The sequence below is a fragment of the Oncorhynchus keta genome, chromosome 35, assembly GCF_023373465.1.
Source record: "Oncorhynchus keta strain PuntledgeMale-10-30-2019 chromosome 35, Oket_V2, whole genome shotgun sequence".
NCBI lineage: Eukaryota > Metazoa > Chordata > Actinopteri > Salmoniformes > Salmonidae > Oncorhynchus > Oncorhynchus keta.
In genome coordinates, this window is record NC_068455.1 from 32,652,393 (window position 1) to 32,673,011 (window position 20,619).

The 20,619-nt window shown below is 46.5% G+C and overlaps 1 protein-coding gene across 1 annotated transcript; it reads left to right on the top strand.

The window, feature by feature from the left end:
- Positions 1-11,121: 11,121 nt before the first annotated feature.
- On the top strand, positions 11,122-19,443 carry siva1 (SIVA1, apoptosis-inducing factor). The gene is made up of 4 exons (XM_035752396.1): positions 11,122-11,315; positions 14,815-14,997; positions 18,216-18,369; positions 19,213-19,443. Exons 1-4 carry the CDS (start codon positions 11,195-11,197, stop codon positions 19,259-19,261), a joined length of 507 nt encoding a protein of 168 aa, XP_035608289.1. The 5' UTR covers positions 11,122-11,194; the 3' UTR covers positions 19,262-19,443.
- The last annotated feature ends 1,176 nt before the right edge of the window (positions 19,444-20,619 follow it).

Here is a 20,619-nt window from a genome sequence, read left to right on the forward strand (position 1 = left end):
GATGCAGTCCGGGATCTTAAGCACTGACAAATTTGGAACATATTGTATGATCTTAAGAATTGCACACAAAAAAGGATGCAACATATCATGAGAAATGGACGACATATGCTGTGTTCTTAACCAAGTGGGAAGTGGGAATTTACCGCTTATACAGTAGATTAAAGACTAAATCAAATCACATTTTATTGGTTGGGTACACATACACTACATGACCAAAGATATGTGGACACCTGCTCTTCGAACATCTCATTCCAAAATCATGGGCTTTAATTTGGGGAAGGCTTTCCACTAGATTTTGGAACATTGCTGCGGGGATTTGCTTCCATTCAGCCTCAAAAGTATTAGTGAGGTCGGCACTGATGTTGGGCAATTAGGCCTAGCTCGCAGTTGGAGTTACAATTCATCCCAAAGGTGTTCGACGGGGTTGAGGTCAGGGCTCTGTGCAGATCAGTCAAATTCTTCCACAACAATATTGACAAACCACTTCTGTATGGACCTTGCTTTGTGCACGGAGCATTATCATGCTGAAACAGGAAAGGGCCTTCCCAAAACTGTTGCCACAAAGTTGGAAGCACAGAATCATCTAGCATGTCATTGTATGCTGTAGCATTACGTTTTCCCTTCACTGGAACTAAGGGGCCTAGACCGAACCATGAAATACAGCCTCAGACCATTATTTATCATCCACCAAACTTTACAGTTGGCACTTTGCATTCAGGCAAATAGCGTTCTCCTGGCATCCGTCAAACCCAGATTCTGCAAGATGGTGAAGCATGATTCATCACTCCAGAGAAGCGTTTCCACTGCTCCAGAGTCCAATGGCGGCAAGCTTTACACAAGTCCAGCCGACGCTTGCCATTGCGCATGGTGACCTTAGGCTTGTGTCCGGCTTCTCGTGCATGGAGCTCCCGACGAAGTTGCCTCCAGAGGCAGTTTGGAACTCGGTAGGGAGTGTTGCAACCGAGGACAGATGATTTTTATGCACTGTGTTTCTGCACTCAGTCCCATTCTGAGAGTTTATGCGGCCTACCACTTCGCGGCTGAGCCGTTGTTGCTCCTAGATGTTTCCACTTCACAATGACAGCACTTAAAGTTGACCAGGGAAGCTCTAGTAGGGCAGAAATTGGACGAACTGACTTGTTGGAAAGGTGGCATCAAATGATGGTTCCACATTGAAAGTCACTGAGCTCTTCTATAAGGCCATTCTACTGCCAATATTTGTCTATGGAGATTACACGGCTGTGTGCTCAATTTAAGGAGTGTCCACATACTTTTTTATATATAGTGTATTTGCAGATGTTATCGCAGGTGCAGCAAAATGCCTGTTTTTAGCTCCAACAATGCAGTAATACAGTAATAGATGGATAAAACCCATTCTGACAGTGCAGCAATGTCTAACAAGTAATATCTAACAATTTCACAACAAATACCCAATACACACAAATCTAAGTAAAGGAATGGAATTAAGAATATATAAATATATGGACGAGCAATGTCAAAGCGTCATAAACTAAGATGCAGTAGATAGTATAGAATACAGCATATACATATGAGATGAGTAATGCAAGATATGTAAACATTATTAAAGTGACATTATTAAGGTGACTAGTGGCCAATGATTTCAAGTGTGTGTATGTAGGCAGTAGCCTCTCTGTGCTAGTGATGACTATTCAACCGTCTGATGGCCTTGAGATAGAAGCTGTTTTTCTGTCTCTAGGTCCCAGCTTTGATGCACCTGTACTGACCTCGCCTTCTGGATGATGGCAGGGTGAACAGGCAGTGGCTCGGGTGGTTGTTGTCCTTGATGATATTTTTGGCCTTCCTGTGACATTGGGTGCTGTAGGTGTCCTGGAGGGCAGGTAGTTTTCCCTCGGTGATCCGTTGTGCAGACCACACCACCCTCTGGAGAGCCATGCGGTTGTGGGCAGTGCAGTTTCTGTCCCAGGTGTTGATGCAGCCTGACAGGATGCTCTCAAGTGTGCATCTGTAAAAGTTTGTGAGGGTTTTAGGTGGCAAGCCAAATTTCACAATCATCCACAATCATCTCTTTTGTTTGGTTGACGTTGAGTGAGAGGACACCACACTTTCCCCACACTACACTCCCAGTGGCCTCACCTCCTCCCTGCAGGCTGTCTAGTTGTTGTTGGTAATCAAGCCTACTACTGTTGTGTCATCTGCAAACTTGATGATTGAGTTTGAGGCGTGCATGGCCACACAATCATGAGTGAACAGGGTGGGGTTGAACACGCACCCTTGTGGGGCCTCAGTTTTGAGGATCAGGGAAGTGGAGGTGTTGTTTTCTACCTTTACCACCTGGGGGCGGCCCGTCAGGAAGTCCAGGACCCAATTGCACAGGGCGGGATCCAGATCCTTGATATATGTCCTATTATTGCGTCTGTGAGCGTACTGAAACCATGTACATTTTGAGGTAGTCCATTTTCTTATTTTACTACTTCTATGAGTTTGTAAACAAACTGAAAAACTGTTGTTTGAAGAGGTGTGAAGCCAAGCATGGTGATTTACTGCCACCTACAGTTATGGAATGTTTGCTCATGAGTATAATTCATTGGCTGAACCCTTCTTGATAACCCGGATTGAATTATTTGATCCTTCTTTCAACAATAGGATGTCCCACCCAGTTGACTTCTTTAAAATGGTGAAACCCTTAATGGCAACATCCATACCAAAACGGGTTTTATCCAACTACAGTCCTCTAACTCTATGGTGGTAAATTCCCACGTCTCTTGGTTATGAATACGGCATTAGTACACCATTGTGCACAACTTCCAGGGATTCACTTTGGCTTGTGACCAGTACTTTCAAACTATTGGTTGAAATTATCCAAAACCTCTGGGGCATCTTTCAACTAGACAACCAGTTCTTATATCCTTTAGCCATACCCTTATCCTACTTCTCCTCTGTTCCTCTGGTGATGTAGAGGTTAACCCAGGCCCTGTAGCCCCCAGTTCCACTCCTATTCCAAAGGCGCTATCATTTGTTGACTTCTGTAACCGTAAAAGCCTTGGTTTCATGCATATGTTAACATCAGAAGCCTCCTCCCTAAGTTTGTTTTGTTCACTGCTTTAGCACACACCGCCAACCCTGATGTCCTAGCCGTGTTTGTATCCTGGCATAAATAGACCACCAAAAATTCAGAAATTTTCATCCCCAACTACAACATTTTCCACCAAGATAAAACTGCAAAGGGGGGTGGAGTTGCAATCTACTGCAGCGATAGCCTACAAAGTTCTGTCATGCTATCCAGGTCTGTGCCCAAACGGTTGGAGCTTCTACTTTTAAAAATCCACCTTTCCAGAAATAAGTCTCACACTGTTGCCGCTTGTTATAGACCCCCCTCAGCCCCCAGCGGTGCCCTGGACACCATATGTGAATTAATCGCCCCCCATTTATCTTCAGAGTTTGTACTGTTAGGTGACCTAAACTGGGATATGCTTAACATACCCTGGCTGTCCTACAATCAAAGCTAGATGCCCTCAATCTCACACAAATTATCATGGAACCTACCAGGTACAACCCTAAATGCGTAAACATGAGCACCCTCATAGATATCATCCTGACCAACCTGCCCTCTAAGTATACCTCTGCTGTCTTCAACCAGGATCTCAGCAATCACTGCCTCATTGCCTGCGTCCGCAATGGGTCCGCGGTCAAACGACCACCCCCATCACTGTCAAATGCTTCCTAAAACACTTCAGCCCGGGTATCCTGGAAGGATATTGACCTCTTTTCGTCAGTAGAGGATGCCTGGTTATTCTTTAAAAGTGCTTTCCTCACCATCTAAAATAAGCATGCCACATTAAAAAAAATGTGAACTAACAACAGATATAGTCCTGGAAGGACCACCAAACATCCAAGAACCGCAACCACAGTATTTGATCTGCGCGTGTGCTAGCCGAGCGAGCCTCTCTCTTATTATCAGTGGAGTGAGTTCGTGAAAAACAGAAAGTATTGTAACGACCCTGGGTTTATAAGCACGGAAAACAACTTTTCCGCACGAGCATGCCTTGTGGCACAGTCGATAGTGCGCCGGACCTAGGGCTCGAAGGTCGAGGGTTCAGCTACCTCCCTGTTGTTTCATTACACTGGTGTCAGAACTGATCGGACCTTGCATCCACGACAGTGCGTGTGCTTGGCCGGCGAGCGCGTTCCTGTCAGACGTAGAGTTGCAAGCTAGCAAGCCGGACCTCGGGCTAGAAGGTCGAGGGTTCGAGACCTGCTCCCTGCTGTTTCATTACAGTATGCATCTTAGAAATAGTTTTTACATACTGTAGCGACCCGCACAGACAGCTGTGTGTTATGTGTTAGGCTAGGAGGTGGTTGTGTTGTACTGACCAGTACCCGGTGTTCGCGGGGTCCGACATGTCAATCAACCTGCTATCTGCCAATCACGGGAATGCCTGGAATGTTCTGATGCCGGGCATCCTGGTGGTTGGCGGAGTGGCGTGGAGGGGGGTTGGGCAGGGGGGTGGAGCATTGGAAGTTAAGACCAGGTTCAGCCTTTGTTCTCTCTCTCTTACGTCTGGGCTTGACAAGAGAAGGTCACGATTGGCTTGTGGGTTATCTGTCATCTATTTGGCGTGTGCTACGACCCAAACAGTAGCCTGTGTAAAGTTGGTTTAATAAACCGTCAATTCGCAAACTCAAGCCTCTGTCTGGACAATTGTTCATTTATGATCTAGTCAGGTCATTACATTGGTGTCAGAAGTAAAAACGTTGATACAAGTTAGCCAGCTAGCTAGCTGACTTATGTGGCTAGCTACCTTAGGTGAGAGCGGGGATTGAAAATGCTTCGAGGGAATCCGAAAGTGAAGGTGGAGGTAGGGGACGATTATGGCCAAGGAGGTGCGTGTGAATGGACGTCGGGGTTCTGTCTGAGGAGATCGCCAGGGCGTCGGAGCGCAGAGGCCGCTTGAGGGAGGAAGTTAGAGCGATGGCGGCTGAAGCGGGCATAAGTGCTTCGTCGACTGTATTTCGCGCGGATTCTGGTGGGCGGACCGAAGTGGAGACGTCGACGCGGCGTGACGAGGAATCTGGGGCTCAGGATGTAAACAAACATGGCGGCGCCCAGTTCCCGGCTTCGTCCGTATCTGTTAAGACCCGAAGTATTCCGGTAAGGCGGATTGGGAAGCTTTTCATGCTCAGTTTGAACTGTTAGCTCATTTTAGGGGTGGTCGGATGAAGAAAGGGCACTGCAGTTGGCTTTATGCCTCACGGATGAAGCTCTGGCCTGTTTGATATTGATTAGCCCCGAGGACAGGCATGATTATGGTGCTTTAGTGGGAGCACTGAGGAGCGCTATGGACAGTGTGTACAGCCCGGGCTACTGCGCTCCGAACTGAGTAATAGACGCAGGCAGCCTGGAGAGCCTCTACGGGTGCTAGCTAATGACATTGAGAGCCTCTCTCGGAGGGCATATGCTCACATGCCCCCTCCGTGCAGAGCGAGCTAGCACGGGACCAGTTCATACAGGCGCTCTCTCCTACGGAGCTGCGCATACAGACCCAGCTGGCTCATCCTGAGTCATTGCAGACAGCCTTGGAGATGGCTTTGGAGAGGGAGCTGGTGTGGGCTGGGGCTTCAGCTGGGGCTTTGGTGGGGGTGCAGGGAGACACACCCTCTGTGCGAGCTGGGGGGCAGAGCAGCCCGGAGCCGGAAAAGCCTGCTTGGGTGGCCGAAATGACAAAACTCATTCGGGCTGTGTCGCTACAGGCGGCACGAAACACAAGCCCTGGTCCCAGGGTCTGCTGGGGTTGTGGCCAGCCAGGCCATCTGCGCCGAGATTGCCCCATGTCCTCCAGAGCTCAGGGAAACGGCTCGGGGTCCGCATAGACCGGGTAGTGCGGACCCCTGGCTTTCTATCCCAACCACCATCATCTTCAGGAGGAGCCCACCGGCACAGACGGGGAAGCAAGGCTCCACTTCCCCCAGAAGCAGAGGAGGGCAAGCGGATGGAGCCTGTTGTTGTGGTGGGCCGGACCTGTGTTGGGGACTTTTGTCATGTTCCTGTCACTGTGGAGGGGGTGCCCTGCTCCGCCCTGGTGGACACTGGGTCCACAGTAACCCTGGTGAGGCCAGATATTGTGCCAGGTTGGACTCAGTGTGAGCCTACAACTGTGCAGCTCCGCACAGTCACAGGTGAGCTGGCACCCATGAAAGGGAAGGGAATAATGACTCTGACAGTAGGGGGCAGGACTGTGCGTCATCCTGTGTGGGTGGCGGCTGTGCAGGACCCTTGTATCCTGGGGTTGGACTTTCTTAGGAGCACAGGCTGCCAGTTAGACCTAAATAGGGGCACACTGAGCTTCCAGGGAGGGACGGAAGTCACCATGGCCCCCTAATGTCACATTCACTCAACCCAACAAACCCTTTACTCCAACAGTTAAAGCAGCAGAGACTCATGGCTGCGCCCCCTCCCCCACAGCTGTGTGTGACTTTTCCCCAGTCCCCCTGTCACCTACGGCGGTGTGTTACATTCCCCAGCTACCTCCATGACACAGCCCTCTGTGAGCCCGGGCCGCACCCCCCAGCCCAGCTACCCCAGATGGGAGAGGAGAGGACACTGTCTGCAGTGAGGGAGATATGGGGAGGAACTGTGTTGGTCTTGACCCCGAGCAGCAGGAACGGTTGTGGCAGTTGCTGTTTGAATTCAGAGACAGCTTTGCGTTGAGTGAGGAAGAGGTGGGTCAGACTCATCTGGTGCAGCATGGGATCGACACAGGTGATGCTCGACCCATCAAGATGCGTCCCCGCCATATCCCGCTGGCACGCCAGGAGGCGGCAGACAAGGCTGTGTTGGAGATGCAGCGGGCAGACTTCATTGAGCCCTCAGACAGCCCCTGGGCGGCGCCAGTCGTCATGGTTCCGAAGAAGGGGGCAAGCTGAGGTTCTGTGCGGACTACAGGCGGCTGAATGAGGTAACCAGGAAGGACTCATACCCCATATCGATGAGTCGCTGGACCTGGTTAGGGGTCCTCCTGGTTCTCCTCACTAGACCTCCGCAGTGGCTACTGGCAGATGCCCCTCTCCCCAGAGGCCAGAGCCAAAACTGCGTTCTCCACTAACAGAGGACACTGGCAGTTCAAGGTCCTGTGCTTTGGCCTGTGCAACGCTCCAGCTACTTTTGAGCGTTTGATCGACAGGGTGCTGGATGGCATCCCCCGACAGCAGTGTCTGGTATACCTCGATGACATCCTGGCCCATGGCAGCTCCTTCCAGTCAGCCCTGGGGGCGCTACGGCGTGTGCTGGAGAGGGTGGCTGCCGCAGGTCTGAAGCTCCACCCCGAGAAGTGCCACTTCATGAGGAGAGAGGTGTCCTTCTTGGGCCACCGAGTGGGGAAGGAGGGGATCAGCACCATGGAGGACAAGGTAGGGGCTGTCAGAGACTGGCCCACCCTCACCGACCAGCGTCAGCTGAAGAGCTTCCTGGGCCTGGCCACGTACTACAGGAGGTTTGTACGGGGCTTCTCAAGCGTTGCTGCTCCACTGAACCGCCTGCTGCCGAAGGACAAGGCTTTCACTTGGACAGTGGAGTGTGAGGAGGCGTTCAACACCCTCAAACGTGCACTGATCGAGGCCCCGTGCTCGCCCCCGACCTCACCTTGCCCTTTATCCTGGACACAGACGCGAGCAATGTGGGCATGGGTGGGGTGCTGGCCCAGGTGGGGCCAGAGGGGAGAGAGTGGTGGCGTACTTCAGCAAAACATTTGACAAACATGAGCGCCGCTACTGTGTCACCCGGCGGGAGCTCTTGGCTGTTGTGGCTTCCGTCAAACACTTCAAGTACTACCTGGGTGGTCTGCCCTTTACTGTAAGGGACTGACCACTCTGCTCTCCAGTGGCTCATGTCTTTCAGAGAGCCAGAGGGGCAGGTGGCACGCTGGTTGGAGGAGCTTCAGCCGTATGACTTCACGGTGGTGCACAGGGCAGGAGCACGCCACTCCAACGCCGACGCCATGTCCCGTCGGCCCTGTACTGCAGACGGCTGCCGCCACTGTGAACGGAGAGAGTGACGGGAGAGAGAGCTGCGGGCAGAGGAGGGTGTCTGTGCCACAGTGTGTCGGGCGAGCGGGCCTGTCTGCTGTGAGCTGCAGACTGTCGACGTGGCTGAATGGCGGCAGCAGCAGGGACGGGACACAGACCTACAGCCAGTGCTACAGTGGGTAGAGGCGCAGGTGAGGCCACCATGGGAAGAGGTGACAGCGCTCTCACTCGCGACCAAAGGGTTGTGGTCGAAGTTTGAGAGACTGCGGCTGGCTGATGGCGTGCTACAGCGGGCATGGAAGGAGTCAGCTACGGGAGAGGAGAGGTGGCAGGTGGTGGTCCCAAAGCATTGTGGGAGGCTGTGCTCCAGAGTACTCATGGGGGGTGGGGACTGGACACTTTGGGGTCACAAAACACTGCGCCGTCTCCGTCAGGGCTTCTACTGGGGGCAGCACAAGAGGGATGTGGAGGACTTTTGTCGCCGCTGTGACAACTGCACAGCGAGAAAGGGCCCCCAGGCCGCTCTCATGCTCAGCTCCAACAGTTCCCAGTGGGGGCTCCCATGGAGAGGGTGGGAGTGGATGTAGTTGGGCCGTTCCCCACCACAGACAGTGGAAACCGCTGGGTGCTCACGGCCATGGACTATTTCACAAAATGGCCCGAGGCCTATGCTCTGCCTGACCAGGAGGCAGAGACCATCGTCGACGCCCTGACAGCGGGGATGTTCAGCAGGTTTGGAGCTGCAGAGTCCATCCACAGCGACCAAGGCAGAAACTTTGAGTCCCGTGTGTTCGCCACTGTCACGCCTTGGTCATTGTATCTTGTGTTTTTGTTATATGTTTGGGTAGGCCAGGGTGTGACATGGGTTTATATGTTGTATTTCGTATTGGGGTTTGTATTAATTGGGAGTGTGTATTATTAGGGGTGTGTCTAGTTAGGCTTGGCTGCCTGAGGCGATTCCTAATTGGAGTCAGCTGATTCTCGTTGTCTCGGATTGGGAACCGTATTTAGGTAGCCTGAGTGCGCGTTGTATTTCGTGGGTGATTGTACCTGTCTTAGTGTTAGTCACCAGATAGGCTGTATTAGTTTCACTCGTTTGTTGTTTTTGTATTTTCAGTTATTTCATGTACCGCATTATTCTTCATTAAATGTCATGAGTAACCTACACGCTGCATTTCGGTCTGACTCTCTACAAACAACAGACGAAGTTCATTACAGCCACCATGTGTGAGAGGCTGGGTATGCACAAGACCCGCACTTCTCCTCTCCATCCTCAAAGTGATGGCCTTGTGGAGCGCTTCAACAAAACGCTTGGACAGCAGCTGGCCATCGTCTCTTCCAAACACCAGCGTGACTGGGACAAGCACCTGCCTATGGTCCTCATGGCATGCCGCTCCGCTGTCCAAGACTCCACCTCCTGCACGCCTGCCCTCCTCATGCTGGGGAGAGATCCGCACCCTGCGGAGATGGCGTTTGGTCGGCCCCTGGATAGCCCTCATGTTCCTCCGGGTCCGGAGTATGCCCGGAGACTCCAGGACCGCCTGGAGACAGCCCACACCTTCGCCAGAGAGCAGCTGGTGAATGCAGGTGTGAGGCAGAAAAGGAACTATGACGTGCACACCCAGGGAAGGCACTTTGTGGCTGGGGAGCTGGTCTGGGTCTACAGCCCCCTAAGGAAAAAAAGGCAGATGCCCCAAGTTGGACAGTCACTGGGTGGGACCCTGCAGTGTCCTGGAGAGGGTAGGAGAGGTTGTGTACTGGTGCAGCTTCCTCCCAGGGGAGAAAGGTGGCACTGCACCGGGACAGGTTAGCCCCATACAGAGGGGCCTCTTCTCCCCAAACCCCAGGAACCCCCATAATTCCCCTCTCTGGCAATGACATTCTCCAGGCACCCACCCTCAGGTGCCGCAGACAAGGCTCCAGACAGCCCACTCTCCCTGTCTCCCCCCCTGTGTCACCGCGTGGTTCCCCAGAGCCACGGACTGTATTACCCGTTCCCGCTTCCTTGTCCCCCATATCCCTGCCTTCATCCCCTGGTTCCCAGAGGGGCACTCTGCGACCATCACGGCCACGCAGGCAAAGGAGACCTCCGGGTCGCTTCAGAGACTTTGTTTGTTCCCTCGGGGACGAGGGACTTTGTGGTGGGGGGGCTGTGTAGCGACCCGCACAGACAGCTGTGTGTTATGTGTTAGGCTAGGAGGTGGTTGTGTTGTACTGACCAGTACCCGGTGTTCGCGGGGTCCGACATGTCAATCAACCTGCTATCTGCCAATCACGGGAATGCCTGGAATGTTCTGATGCGGCAGCGTAGCCTAGTGGTTAGAGTGTTGGACTAGTAACCGGAAGGTTGCGAGTTCAAACCCCCGAGCTGACAAGGTACAAATCTGTCGTTCTGCCCCTGAAAAGGCAGTTAACCCACTGTTCCCAGGCCGTCATTGAAAATAAGAATGTGTTCTTAACTGACTTGCCTGGTTAAATAAAGGTAAAATGTTTTTTTTTTAAATGCCGGGCATCCTGGTGGTTGGCGGAGGGGGGTTGGGCAGGGGGGTGGAGCATTGGAAGTTAAGACCAGGTTCAGCCTTTGTTCTCTCTCTCTTACGTCTAGGCTTGACAAGAGAAGGTCACGATTGGCTTGTGGGTTATCTGTCATCTATTTGGCGTGTGCTACTACCCAAACAGTAGCCTGTGTAAAGTTGGTTTAATAAACCGTCAATTCGCAAACTCAAGCCTCTGTCTGGACAATTGTTCATTTATGATCTAGTCAGGTCATTACAATACATTTTCACAAAAAGGTTGCGCAAAAATAACATGGTCACTGCGGTAGAACGTTTATTTAGCGATTTTTTTGCATTTATCAAAAGACCCATCAGTAGCCTGATTTCAGATGTGTCCATGTGAACAGGACTATAAGAGAAAACGTTCTTCTTGCAAAGCATGTAAACGATTTAGACAGACTTTTATATGAATCTGACTATCCACAATAATCGTGCTGCAACATAAATATTCAAACACTGGCACATGACTTGCCTCGTTAAGTAAAATAATAAAAACACTTGGTATGAGTAATCAAAATCAAACAGTCACGTGATAAGAGATCAATGGTCGGATTGGTTAGTTCGCAGGCAAGTGAGTATTTACCCGTCTTTGCTCCGCAAGCATTTTATGTTTGGATGCACGTTCTTCGCCAAAAAAAATGCCTAAAAGATCTTATCCTTTCGCTGAATCTTTCTCATCGCAGTATAAAATTCACATTGGACAACAGGAGTTTAATAATCACGGCGTATATGGGGACAAGTACAGACAAGAAATCTACGGTAAGGTTTACTGTCTGAAATAACTGGCTGGCTGTTAGCTAACTAACATTAGCTGGCCCTACTCCATGTGCTGTTGTGTAGCTAGCGGTAAATACTAGCTAGCTAACATTGGCTAGATAGTTTACAACAGCTACCTACCTACACCAAATGTTAATGTCCATTTATTACTTGATAATTTAGCTAGGTGGCTATATCAACTCACGACAGGCATTACATGTAACTTGTTTTAGCTTAACGTTAGCCACAAACGTTACAGAAAGATACTGTACAGTTAAACTATAAACGCAACAATTACTAATCTATTTTTTTCTTCTGAGTTACAGTTCATATAAGGAATCTATGGATTTCACATAACTGGGTAGGGGCGCAGCCTTGGGTGGTCCTGAGTGGGCATAGGCCCACCCACTTGGGAGCCAGGCCCAACCAATCAGTCTGTGGTTGTAAGGCGGATTGTACATGCTGCCAAATTCTCTAAAACTGTGTTGGAGGGGCGTATGGTAGAGAACTGAACATTAAATTCTCTGGCAACAGCTCTGTTGGACATCCCTGCAGTTAGGATGCCAATTGTATCACATTGAGAGAGCATACATCTGTGGTATTGTGATGTGTGACACAACTGCACATTTGTAGTGGCCTTTTATTGTCCCCAGCACAAGGTGCACCTGTGTAATGATCACGCTGTTTAATCAGCTTTTTGATATGCTACACCTGTCAGGTGGATGGATTATCATGACAAATAATAAAATGCTAACTAACATGGATGTAAATATGTTTGTACACATCTTTAGGGAAATAAGCTTTTGTGTGTATGATACTAGGGATGTTTGTTTTAGCCTAGCTATGCTTTCTGGCTAGTTACTATGTTAGGTCGTTGGGAATCAACATTTCTTTCATTTCTTATTTTTAAGCGATCGGAGGTCCAAAGGGTCACGGACAGGTCAATGTAATCACCTGTCAGGATTCAGCATGTTTTGTCTAATATCTTAAAAGATAGGGTGGTCATATTGTTATGACATTTTCAGGGCTGATGTAGAACACAGATTCAAATGAAAGTACAATTTTATTAAATTAATATGCAAATCAGGCAGTACGGAATACATCATTAGTCATTTAAGATCAATTTAGAGTAGGGTGGTAAATGATCAGATCTTCATGCTATATGCTAAACTGAGTTTGTAACAATTTATGACAATTAGAAAACAACATTTATACTACTGTATGCAAATGAGATATTATCATATTACCAGTCTTAAGAACTAAAAAAAATGTACTCATTAAGTTGTCATATTGTTAATATATATTGATGTTTTATGCAGAACTGGGAGTCTACACTGAGCAGTAAGGTGCCACGCATGCACAAAAAGATGGGCTCCTATTTACCAGTTATGTTGTATTCAATAGCCCAACTGATTAGGACTAGAGTGCCAAATAAGTCTAACATGGCTTACTTCTAAGGTAGGTCTACGCCTGAGTTGGGTTAGGTTGTAATGTTATTTTTAGGGATGCACAATATATCGGTGTACTTATGGAAATCGGCCAATATTAGCTAAAAATGCCAACATCGGTATCGGCCCGACGTTTAATGCCGATGTGCAAAACCAATGTCAAAGCTGACGTGCATTACGTCAATTAACACTATTTGACACGTTAAATAAGCTTTTAATTTGACACATCAAATAACACGGTTCTATTATAGAATGTTGTGTGTTTTGAATTTGCACGTGTAAGCCACTTTTCGTTCGGTGCGACCTGAACACGCTTTTGTATTTGTTTACCAAATGCCCTAACAAAAGAAGATATTTGGAAAAAGCTGATGGACATTATCGAACAAATCAAAACATTTATGGTGGAACTGGGATTCCTGGGAGTGCATTCTGGGGAAGATCCTCAAAGGTAAGTGAGTATTTAAAATGCTATTTCTGAGTAATGTTGACTACCCAATATGGCGGGTATCTTTTTGGCTGCTTTGTTGTCTAAAGGCTGTACTCAGATTATTGCATGGTTTGCTTTCTCCGTAAAGTAAAAAAAATAATAATAATCTGACAGTGGTTTCATTAAGGAGAAGTTTCTCTAAAATTCCATGTATAATAGTCTTATCTTAATCAATATTTATTATGAGTATTTCTATAAATTGATGTGGTTCTGCAATATCACATTATGTTTTAGAACTACTTAACGTAACGCGCCAATGTAAACTCCAATTTTTTTATTTTTATATAAATGTGAACTTTATCAAACGTAACACATGAAGTCCTATGAGTGTCATCTGATGAAGATCATCAAAGGTTAGTGATTCATTTTCTCTTTGTGCTTTTTGTGACTCCCATCTTTTGCTGGGAAAATGGCTGTTTATTCTGTGGCTTGGTGGTGACCTAACATAATCAATTTGTGGTGCTTTCGCTGTAAAGCATAATTGAAATTGGACACTGTGGTGGGATTAACAACAAGATTACCTTTAAAACGGTATAAGATACATGTATGTTTGAGGATTTTTATGAGATTTCTGTTTTGAATTCGGCGCCCTGTACTTTCACTGGCTTTTGATGACCGTGAAACACCCTCAGGACTTTCCAGTACTTCTTAGCAATACAATGTTAAATCGATCTTACTCTGGTAGGTTGCGGAATACCTTCCGCAAAGAGTATATATGAACACACTGATTTTGCAGGTTTCACAAAAAGGGCTGTCCTAAAATTGAAAGTTCTTAGCACGGCACTTGGTTTCCATTTGGACTCGTATTGTGTAAATTTGTAGACATGGGTAACAACTACCATTTTCATGTTTTCCATTGATTTATGTATTTTGACAACCCTGTTGACACTTAGTGAGAATGGATTTTGTCTACTGCTGTTTTTTTTGTAGAATTCTCTCAAAGCGTCCATTGTTTGTCGCATAACCTAACACCCCTAATTATGGTGTTTAATTGTCACCTAGTCAGAAGACCGCTTCTGGGCATGTTAAGATGTCAGCATGCTTCAGTTTTGCTGGTGCAGTGCTAGGAGACCCGAACGAGTGTGCTCGCATATCCCTGAAGACCTTCACTTGAAAAATGAGAAAGTGGCAATAGTTCTGTTTATCCATTTTGAAATGCCATAGCCAGTATACACTTCCTCAAAAAATAGTCACAATTAATCTAAGATAAATTTGTCAATTTTGATGTTTTTGCAGACTATCTTAGTCATGCAATCTTTCATCTGACGAGTATGTTTGGTGCAGCAAGTGGGAAATTGTGCATGAGGACTAGTTGTCCCTCGTTGAATGACAACAGGCAGTTTATTGAAGAATCCCTACTGTTGACCAATGGCCGACAAGGGTGCGTAGACTTCGGCTACCGATTTGGGCTTGCCTAGATTAAAACGTGTACCCGACCACCTGAAAAACCCCTTGCCGAAGTCCAAACCTTCTGAATATATGCACAAACTGTTTCTGCTGGGAAACATGCGGATGCCTTTTGAAGACGGTAATCTGCTGTTTGCTTATCTCTGCCTCTCTCTTCCAGAAAAGACAAAGACCCTGCTCTTCAATGGTACTAAAGCTGTCATGGGGAAAATCTGGAATATAGATACGGAGAAGTGTTCAACGATACAGTCTTCGGGGCCAGGTGTGACACCTGACGTGAGCCGGACACTACTGAGGGGACAGACACTGATTGGACAGGATGGCAGACTTACACGTGTCCAAGGTAATAATCTTCTCAGGTGAATTGTAACCTTCACCCACATCTGAGAATGGGCTGAAGGGAAACCATTCCAGTCAGAATTTAAATCACTGTTCCGTCTTCAATTCAGAAAATGATTACTCTTTTTAGTACAGGGGTGTCAAACTGATTAAATGAAGGGCAGAGTGTCTGCTGGTTTCAGTAGTGGCCCACCCATTAGTGAGTTAGGGGCGGTGCCTCACTTGTGATTGGTCAAAAAATGTGTTACTTTTTACACACACACACACACACACAGTTGGAAGTTTACACCTTAGCCAAATACATTTAAGCTCAGTTTCACAATTCCTGACATTTAATTATAGTACAAATTCCCTGTTTTAGGTCAGTTAGGATCACCACTTTATTTTAAGAATGTGAAATGACAGAATAATAGTAGAGAATTATTTCAGCATTTCTTTCATCACATTCCCAGTGGGTTAGAAGTTTACATACACTCAATTAGTATTTGGTAACATTGCCTTTTAAATTGTTTAACTTGGGTCAAAAGTTTGGGGTAGCCTTCCACAAGCTTCACACAATAAGTTGGGGGAATTTTGTCCCGTTCCTCCTGACAGAGCTGGTGTAACTGAGTCAGGTTTGTAGGCCTCCTTGCTTGCACACACTTTTTTTAGTTCTGCCAATACTTTTTCTATGGGATTGAGGTCAGGGCTGTGATGGCCACTCCAATACCTTGACTTTGTTGTCCTTAAGCCATTTTGCCACAACTTTGGAAGTGTGCTTGGGGTCATTGTCCATTTGGAAGACGCATTTGTGACCAAGCTTTAACTTCCTGACTGATGTCTTGAGATGTTGCTTCAATATATCCACATAATCTTCCTCCCTCATGATGCCATCTATTTTGTGAAGTGCACCAGTCCCTCCTGCAGCAAAGCACCCCCACAACATGATGCTGCTATTTCCGTGCTTCACAGTTGGGAAGCCTTGCAAGCCTCTTTTCTCCTCCAAACATAATGATAGTCATTATGGCCAAACAGTTCTAGTTTTGTTTCATCAGACCAGAGGACAGTTCTCCAAAAAGTACAATCTTTGTCATGTGCAGTTGCAAACCGTAGTCTGGCTTTTTATGGCGGTTTTGGAGCAGTGGCTTCTTCCTTGCTGAGCAGCCTTTCAGGTTATGTCGATATAGGACTCGGTTTACTCTGGATATAGATATTTTTGTACCCTTTTCCTCCAGCATCTTCACAAGGTCCTTTGCTGTTCTGGGATTGATTTGCACTTCTCGCACCAAAGTATGTTCATCTCTAGGAGACAGAATGCGTCTCCTTCCTGAGCGTTATGACGGCTGCGTGGTCCCATGGTGTTTATACTTGCGTACTAGTTTGAAGGTAGGCCTTGAAATGCATCCACAGGTACACCCCCAATTGACTCAGGCTAATTGACATTTATCAGAAGCTTCTAAAGCCATGACATTTTCTGGAATTTTACTAAGTCATTTAAAGGCACAGCCAACTTAGTGTATGGAAACTTCTGACCCACTGGAATTGTGGTAGTGTATTATAAGTGAAATGATCTCTGTGAAAAATTACTTGTCATGCACAAAGTAGATGGTTTGTTAACAAGACATTTGTGGAGTGGTTGAAAAACGAGTTTAATGAATCCAACCTAAGTGGATGTAAACTTCTGACTTCAACTGTAAATTCGAACAGCACAAAGTAAATGGACTGTCCTGGGGTGCTCAAATGTGTGTCCGTTCAGTCAGAACTTCTGGGTCTGCTCTCCCTCCCAATATGTCTCTTGCACCAGATGGCTTACTTACATGAGACTAGACTAGATCTGCTCTATCAGTTAGATGGAGCTAAAGGGAATTTTAATTAACTTGTAAATAAATTGGGGCGGCAGGGTAGCCTAGTGGTTGGACTAGTAACCGGAAGGTTGCAAGTTCAAACCCCCGAGCTGACAAGGTACAAATTTGTCGTTCTGCCCCTGAACAGGCAGTTAACCCACTGTTCCTTGGCCGTCATTGAAAATAAGAATTTGTTCTTAACTGACTTGCCTAGTTAAATAAAGATAAAATAATACAATTTTTAAAAAGCAGTTATTGTAGCCTGGTACCTGATAAACCGGACAACTACATCTAACAAGAGTCGAAGAACAGAGGGATACACTAGCTCGAACCATCTCGGGTCTGGTAGGACAACAATCATGGCTAATTTTGTTACCCCCATATTTTTCATAATGTTCTACTGTAGGTGACCTGTTGTGTGGACTAAGGCAGCATAAAATCGGGTCTATCACAAAGTATGATCAATTTTAATTAGCCAGCTACAGTAATTTTGAGAGAGCTGGTTAATTTGACCAAAAAAAAGTAAACCAAACTATCTATTTTTTTTTTTTGATAAGACGCTAGCTAGTTAGCTCACATGCCAATTTAAAGTCTTAGATATTAGTTTACAATCTCGGGAATATGAAGTTATTTCAGAATCTAACTGGCTAGCAGCGCGACATGCTTTGTGACATTATGAGCTAGCTATCCCCAGTTAGATGTTTTCACGTATTACTTAAAAAAATAATAAAAACAATTGAACTAGGCAAGCCCGTTAGGAACAAATTCTTATTTACAAAGACTGCCTACCCCGGCCAAACCCTAACCCGGATGACACTGGGCCAATTGTGCCTTAGCACTGAGATGCCGTGCCTTAGACTGCTGTGAGCCACGGGTGCATCGGCAGGCTTGTTACTTTCTCCCTGGTGTGTTTGTAACGTGAGCTGGCTGCTCGTTTTCATAGTGTACTCTGCTCAAAACAGTGGCAGCATGTGCAGAAGTGGTCAATGGGTTTTTGACATGCAAAAGTGAAATGGATGTATTTCTGCTGTTCAAATGCACATTTCATTTTTATATATCTTCTCAAAGAAACTAGCAGTAGTTAGAACTTTTCATATTTCTGTCATGCTGCTTTGTTGCAAACCCACAACCACCTCGTGCGCCGAGTATTCAGCCAATCAGTGGCCGCCACTGGCTAGTTATTTATTTTCAATTTGTGTCCAATTGAGCTAAACATCCAGGTGAGGGGAGTTTCTAACTAATCGGTGACCTTAATTTATCGATCAAGTACAAGGGAGGAGTACGAACCCAGCAGACACATGGACCTCTGTGTAATGAGTTTGACACCTTTGCTTTATGCCACGTTCAAGACGACTGGGAACGTGGAAGTCTCTGACATCCGACTGTGTGGTTGTCTCAGGTGCTGTGTTGGTTTCAAAGGGCAGTTGTGTATGTCAGAAGGCCCAGAGGACCAGGAGACAGTGCTCCCAGTGTGACCGCCCAGCCTGCCCCTCCTGCATCCAGCAGTGCGCCAACTGCTCCAGCCCCTGTTGCTCTGTCTGCACGGTCATCGAGTAAGTGACACTCCTCGCCCTTCTCCTTTCATCCGATTTTACTCTGGTCAGAGTGAACATCTCTTCTGAGTTGGGTAAAATCAGCAAGCAGAGCATCTACTGCTATTCCACTACCATAGTGTAAGGACCTCAAAGTCCTACATTAAATCATGTACAGAATAGAAGATTGAGTTCTTGACTGAAATAAAAGTTTTTTTCTTAACACTCACAGGATACTGTATGGCTGTAGCCTACGCCAAATAAACCTGTAATAAAATCAACAGGTAGCTCACTTTGTCAGGACATACAATAGTCATATAACGGAACCTGCCATGCCCAACCCTCTGCGGCTCAACCAACCACAAGTACTCCTGGCACAAACATTTCAGGCATTCCTGTGGTTGGCAGACCGCAGGTTGACTGGCAGACTGGACCTTGCTAAACCCTGTGTAACTGGGTAAATGTGCACTGACAACCTATATAACCGGCATCTAACTGTCTGAGTCTCTACAATACTGCCCAAACACGAAAAAAATGCACTAACTGCTCATAGCATGGAACTGAGAAAATGGTTTTTATTTACCTTGGTTTCACAGTATCTTTATACAGTTAATTTTAACATGCCCCCCATTTTATCCGAAACACAATACGAGGTAGGATACTTGTCCACATGACTAAGCATTTTTGCTACAATAAATAACTCATTTTCGGCCAAATGAGCAGCTACTGCCTTTTTGCTTGGTACGGCAGAATAGTATGCAACATATTTGATTAAGCAAGCAGTGAGATGTCACCTGTTTAGAAAAAAAAAAAGTTTATTCCACTTTGCTTGTTACTCATTTGTTTTCTCTGTATCCTCTTCAGTTACAGTGGCCAGTATGAGCAAGTACTGTGCTGCGGCTGCTCATCGTAATCAACAACTGGCCATGGAGAAAATTAAGCATTATGCTTGAATGTTTTAATTTTACATTAAATATTCTTAACTCTAAATTGTTATACATGTTTATGCTTATTTTTAACATTTTAACCATGATCCAACTGTTTTTGTATATATGTATTTTGCTATATTTGTGGAATAAATGCTTGGACGCTTTACTTTCCTTGTTTGCTACTTTGCCTGTCATGCACAGTTTACGTGCAGCTCATATGTATGTGTTTAATTTCAATCATGAATGACTCATGCTGCCTATAAGGGAAGTGGAGGTAGTGCAAAGTTAGTGTAGCAGGCTACATAATTGAATGTTTGAAACAAGATTGTTCTACCAAGTAGTAGTAATCTATCACAGCAGCAGGTGGCAGCATATACCATGGTTTGATTCAGACATGAGCTGGTAAAAGATTCCTGTGACTTGGCTAAATACACTGCTGTTGTAGTCATCACTTTTTCTTGGCTCATCACTTATAGATTTCGGGGTCATGTATTATGCTCCGTGGATAATTGTTCTCGGTTGTGGACATACCCGGCAGTGCAGATTACCAGTCAAACAGGATTGTCATGTCACCCAGGCCCTATCCAGAAACAACCCAGAGACCATGTGTCCAACTCAATCCACGGAGGGCCAAGTGTCTGCGGGAATGAAACCGTGTACATTTGAATGGATTGGATAGGTAAGCAATATGGTGAAAATTCCATCTGGCCGATCAGAGGACATTGATGCTACTTCCGAATGTGTTTTTACCCATCGAATCCTTAAGTTTACCTCAAGCGTTTCTGGAGTAGGGGACTCATTGGAGACTTGTTTTTTTTCTGAATAGGTGAACAGTCTAGCCTATGACTCATATCCTTATGTATTAGCTACAGGTATTTGTTATGAGATTATACTGGAGTCCTTTCGAAACAGGCATTTGAACATGAGTCCCACCAATGCTCCACAGGTCAGTTGTGGCTCTGGTCTATGGGGATCGCTGCAGTTTGTGTCCAAGAGTAGTTCTGGTTGGGTGAGCAGGCAGACAGCTGCTGGGTGGCCAGGCGTCCATCAGTCGACGCACATTTGTTGGAAATTAAATCTTAAACTAGCTACACATCACTGGAAATAGGCTGCTGAGGTTGTAGAGCATGTACACTCCACAGGACTTCAGAACAAGTTTCAAGTTTTTGTCATGTGCACAAGTCCAGTGAAATGCCTTGCGTATGCTTTCCCCATAATATCAGTAGCAATAAAAAAAATGAATTCAAGTAGAACAAAAATACATGATAAATAGAAATAAGAGAAACACAAAAGTAAGCAGTTCCAGGGTCAGTGACAATACCACTTTTACAATGTGCAGGGA